Source organism: Apium graveolens, chromosome 4, assembly GCF_009905375.1.
Source record: "Apium graveolens cultivar Ventura chromosome 4, ASM990537v1, whole genome shotgun sequence".
NCBI lineage: Eukaryota > Viridiplantae > Streptophyta > Magnoliopsida > Apiales > Apiaceae > Apium > Apium graveolens.
In genome coordinates, this window is record NC_133650.1 from 289710227 (window position 1) to 289716367 (window position 6141).

At 32.7% G+C, this 6141-nt stretch overlaps 1 protein-coding gene across 1 annotated transcript; it reads right to left on the reverse strand.

Annotated features, from left to right (window-relative positions):
• Nucleotides 1-683: 683 nt before the first annotated feature.
• LOC141721180 (uncharacterized) lies at nt 684-2839 on the reverse strand. The gene is made up of 3 exons (XM_074523951.1): nt 2241-2839; nt 1988-2088; nt 684-1348 (listed from the first exon to the last, which is right to left on the reverse strand). The coding sequence occupies exons 1-3, from the start codon at nt 2723-2725 to the stop codon at nt 726-728; spliced, it is 1209 nt and encodes a 402-aa protein (XP_074380052.1). The 5' UTR covers nt 2726-2839; the 3' UTR covers nt 684-725.
• Nucleotides 2840-6141: the final 3302 nt, after the last annotated feature.

Genomic DNA, 6141 nt, shown 5'->3' on the forward strand with positions numbered 1-6141 from the left:
ATACTATTAACGACAAGCTAAAGTTGTTGAATTGGTTATATAAATAAATATTTGAAAATGCTGAACGAGCGGGAAATGAAAATCGTGATCTCTGTTAAAATATTGTGATGGAGAGTATAAGTTTAACAAAGAGGGACATATGACATTTGTGTAACAAGAGTTAAAATCGATTTGATTTACTAACACGTGAGACCAGATGGCCGACCGTATATTATGGAATTTGCTGATACTCAACCCCAGTTCAAGCTACTGCACTATTCTTTACACATGTTGAGCCAAAGTCATGTACATTTATATCAATCTTCTTCCCAAAATCATGCGATATCGCACAAGCACCACCAAAACGAAGGCATTCAAGACTAATTTGTCAATAACAAACAGCACACTAAGACGTGCTAATCATTGCTACAAGTAAATTTCAGGAAATGATAAATTTTTTAAAACGGTTCTCAAAACGGCTCTAAATACTGACATATAAATCATATTCTTGATAAAATTGTTAATAATGAGATGAGCTTACATACATATAAATTTATATATTACAATATAATAATTATCACGGCATGCCATTTAAAAAAAAGATTGAGAACGAATTCGGCATACATAGAACTGCTCGTGATGGTTATGTCATATATAAACATTTACGGGAGGGAGGAGTAATGTATCTTTTAAAAAAATTCAGATGGTAAATTAAATGAACGTATAATAAACGCACAATTATTTTATTAAATCAGAGCCTTGTAAATAACAACAAAACAAGGCAGTATAGCCCTAGGATTACACACATACATTTCCTCCATACTAGAATACACCCCTGCTTTCCCGGCAACTGAATCATACCCCACCGCCGCAACCCCATCATCCTCCGCCGCGGTCCTCACCTTCCCGGCGATCACACGACACACAAGCATAGCCCTCCGCATTCCACTCCCACCCAAACAATCATGGGCCCTACCACTGCTCGCAGTTGTATGGACCCCACTCCAACCATCACCAAAACCAGTACCTCGAAAGCCGTGTCGAATTATAGTACACACCCCGCAACCAGGCAGGGACCCACAGAGGCTAGAAGTGCCACGTTCACCAAGCGTGCACGTGAGGGTCGTGCAGTGGAACCTAAGCAGTTCGTTACCGTCGGCGGCGCACCTGGGATTTTTCTTGGTGGTAGAGGTAGCACGAAGCTTCACTGTGTCCCGACAGTCCTCGAACCGTTGGATGGTTCGTTTGGTGTTGTGGACTTTTAGTATCCGTTCGATGGTGCAGTAAGGGTTGTCTTTCTTTAACCAGCTTGATTTGAATATTATTTCTACTATATTCCGACCCGAATCTTCCGGACCAAGCTCCGACACTGTATCATTAGAAAAATCATACACAAAATCTTAGATAGGAGTTGTTAATTAACTGGCTTTGTCGGTCACCAATCAGATGATGCTAATAGACACAACGCATAATTTATGTAGAAATATCACAATAATTTCTTAATTAATTATGGAGATTCTATTTTTTATATTATAAAATATTTGTCCGATAGCACAAATGCGACATATGCATGCATCCTGCTGTATTATTTAGGTGTGGTAGGGTGTGTTTTTCATCCATTCATCATGTATCAGCAAAAAAGTGGCTGCTACGGAAGTGTCACTTTCATTCAAATATCACAAATTGTGTTGATATGATAAGAAACCAGAATAAAAACTTATGTTACAGCTTACAATAGTATATTTTTATTAAATGGTTGAAAAATGTACATATATAACCCCATGCCATGTTATTTTCGCAATAATGAAAAAGATACAGTTAAACGAGTTAACACACATAAGCACTTTGATGTACTGTTACAGAACTGATCTACACATTGTACATATCATGCTTCAAATTAACAAAATTTTACACATGTAACAACACACATACTAAAATATGCAGTTAGTTTTAAATTTTGAAATAACGAACTTGTATTGATAAAAATGAGGTTCTAGAGGGCACGTACCAGCATGTCTAACAGCTTGGTGAAGTTCCAAGCTTTCGGTATTCGGGAATATTTCTCCGCACTCAGAGCAACCGCAAATTGTACTTCTTGGATTCGAATATCTGCAAATTAAAAATTAAAATCAGATAAAAATATTAATCGATGACCGTTTCGACATTGGTAATGTAAAATTTTCTCGCACTTGCTAATAAACGTTATGTTCGTATTATAGATGAGTAAGTAGAAATGTATGTTAAGTTGTATGTGAACGTACCTTGTCGGATCAACAATCATATGGCATTCATAACAACCGGAAAGCTTCCTGAACTGCATTCCTCTGGAAGACGCGGAGAACGAACCAGCATTCGATCTCACAGAAGCATTACTCGCCAAGGACCTTGACGAAGACGATAACGAAACCCCATTTCCATTCTTCCGGCGAAGCAGCCCGGTTTCTTGACCAACTGAGCTGTTTTCCGGGGAGTTATCAGGTCTATGAACAACCCTAGTGTTTCCATGAACAACATCCTTAAAGCTACACATAGACTTGCAATGACCTAACTTCAAGTAGGCCCCGCTTAAGGTACCAATGTTGTTTTTTGAAGGATCGTGAACGGCTATTGAAGATTGGATATGTTTACAAGTGAGTAGGTTCTTGAATTGGCTCCATGAAGAGGGATGTTTGCGGCGTTTTGGCGAGGCTTTAGGTTTCTTGGTTTTGGCAACTGAGGTTTCCGGTGTTGAAGTGAGGAGTGCCATGAAATAAGGAAATCGAAAGAAAAGTGAGAGAGAAAGGGACAGAGACAAGAAAAGTGAGGAGGAGTGTTTGTTTAATGGGAAGGAAAGTTGGAGGAAGGGTACGGGTTTGGGTTTATTGTATGCGTAACCATTGTTATATGATAGTGTTTGACCAAAAAGTTATGTTAATTATTACTATGTTTTTGACACTTAATTAAAATCTTCGGACCCTAAATTTTGAATAAGCAGATTTTACTCGATTCCGACTTGCTAAACTACAGATATAAGATGTGCTCTGCATTTGAGGAGAGTACAATCGAATTTTTATTGATATTAGATACACTCAACAAAATAAATATAGGTGGCGTTTCATGCATTGATTTCTTACAAATACGGAATTTCAATTGAAAGAATGCTCAAAATACATCAATTTCCAGTTTCAACTGCCCAAAATACCCACCGGCGGGAAAAATATCCAAAATACCGACGAAATGCGCATTTTAGAAATGCGTATTCTGATTTTCAAATTTTTTACAAAGAAAGAATACGCATGTATGTCAGAATACGCATGTCTGACATGCGTATTCTTTGTAAAAAAATTTGAAAATCAGAATACGTAATATGATAATGCGTATTTCGTCGGTATTTTGGCCACTTTCCCGGCATGTGGGTATTTTGGGCAAATCTCCCCAAATGGTGGGTATTTTGGTCACTCACCCATTTCAATTCTAGAATTTAAAATTTAGAATTTTAATTTCAAATCATTTATTTGAAAATTCAAGGAATTAAATTTTATAACTTTATTTTTAGGATTTTGCTAAAACTTGATATATATATATATATTTAAATTTTTTATCGGGGAATTGAAATATTAATTTTAATTATATATATTTCATGATAAATTGTTGAAAAATAATCTTTGAAAAAAAAATCCAAAAAACTTCTTCGTGAAAAAGTTTCCGTAAAATATTTTCCCGAAAATTTTTCGTTCTAGAAAATTCTCCCAATAAACATTTTCATCCAGAAAAAGTTTTTCACGATAAAAAATTCTGGAAAATATTTCTCGGCGAAATTTTTTTGAGAAAAAGTTTTTGGGAAAAAAATTATTAAGAAAAAAATCCTGATAAGAGTTTCTCAGGGGACATTTTCCCGAGAAAAAGTTCTCAGGAAAAAATTCTTCTCGGTAAAAATTTCCTGAAATCTGAAAAAAAATTCGTAAAAGAAATTTTAGGAAAAGATTCATTTGAAATGACATGTATTTTTCTATTATTTTAAATTCTAATTCTTAAACTTGTTCTTTAATTGTGTTGGATTTGAACAAATCCTAAATCCAAATTCTTGGTACTTGCCAAACAAGTGATTTGATCAAATCCATGATTTGAAATGAAATTCATATATCCACACGGGACAATAGTTCATTTGACAAGTATCCAAGTGTCCAAGTGATTCAAGTAGGTAATGTAAACAAATTTGAATAGATAATATTTGTGAAATATTTTAGAAGATAATAAGTGGAGTCCTATAGATACATTTTGAAATGAAAAAGAGAACCAAAAATCAGATAATCAAACAGATTATTTCATCCTTTTTAATAAAAATATTAAGTTAAATATATTTTGACATATCTTGTAACTGATAGAACAGCTATGTATTATATAAACATATAATAGGTCATCACTGTTGATTAGCTTTTACACGAGAATCATTGTAAGCTAGCAGCTCTCAAGAACATAATAATTTCTTAAGAGAGTTTTGTAACAATTTATAACAGAATTAATAAACTTTTATTGATCTTACATCTTGATTTCGATTTATTGATAAAATTGTATCTAACCTGTAACGATTAGGAAATTACGATTGTATTATATGATAATAAAAGTGAAATTATGTGTTATATTATGTCATTAAGTGTATTTAGTCATAAAACCCTAACTGTTATGTGCTATGTGTGTTCTGTAATGTCAGGGTATTTTTCGGGAATTTATCGGGTATTTTATTTTGTGTTTAAAGCTTTCGTATCAAAAGTTATACGACCCGAACTTTATTTTAATAGCTGATATTTCAAATAAAATAATTGGCCTTATTTTGCCTAGTATGGCTTGTACCATAGCGTTATTCTAAACATCCAGTTATTTTGAAATTTTCTTATTTTGCGAAAAATGATTTTTTCGGGCTCCTTCGGGTGTCAAAAGCTCCACAAAAATCATATTATTTTTATTTTTATAAAATTATGGAACTTTCAATTATTCTATTTCTTTGTATTTTTGAATTATTCACAATTTTTGAGAAATGTTGGCCTATATTGTATATATTTAATATTAAAAATTTCAAAATTAATACTCAAAAATTATTATTTAAGGGTCAATTAATTTTATTAGATGTATAATTAGGGCCTTAATTTTAATTAGGAATATTATTTTACCTATTATAAATAGCCTAATTATTATTATTTATTTATAATTAATTATTAAAAATTCAGGGAAAACAATCAGAAATTCTCTAAAGAACAGGGTCGGGTCGGATTTCGGGTCGAGAATCAAACCGTGATTTTGAGCAATTTTGAGCACCAAATCTGTTTATGTAAGTACTCAAATCGATCCTCCTAATCTGTTCTTTCAATTTCTAGCATCAATTTCATGTTTTAATTCGTTATTTTTCAATTTTACTTTCCAGGGTTTATGTTCGAATTAGGGCTTTTTGATTCTAGGGGTATTTGATTGATTTGATGATTGATATAGCTTTGTTTGAATGTTTACAGTCGATTTGCATCATTAATTTCATCAAACGATAACTGTAATTAATAGTTCGATTGTTAGGGTTTATGCTAATTTTTGAATTATACTTTTTTGATTTTGAGGAATCTGAGGTTAGTAAGAGGTTAGGGGTTTGATTATACAGTTTACAAGCTTTGATTTGAGATATTAAAATCGAAGTTTCATGTACAAACGAAGAAAATCGATATTTGGCCGGAGTTCAGTCGAGTTTGATCGGAGGTTATGATTCCGGGATGATTTTGGTGATTGAATGGTTGATTTAAGTTGATAAACTGATTTGGAATCGATTCCAGCTGAAAAACTGACCAACCGTGTCGATTTTGGCATGAAAATGGGCTACCGAAATCTGTTCCGGTCGCTGGATTCTGGGTAAAATCCGGTCATGTTCTTCATGACCCGGATTTTGACCCGTTTGATCCATTAGTTTAACCCGGTTTTGATATGTTTTGCCCAAGTTCATTTTTAGAAAACTGTTATTGAATTTTATTTTTTATTTTTATTTTTACAAAATATAAAAATCAGTTTTATTTATTTTATATGTTGATTAATTAATTTAATTAATTGATTTATTATATAAATAAATCTGAAATATTTTCTAAAAATTGAAATTAATTATTTCCTTAATTATTTATTATTTATTAATTATTTAAAAATGATTAATTA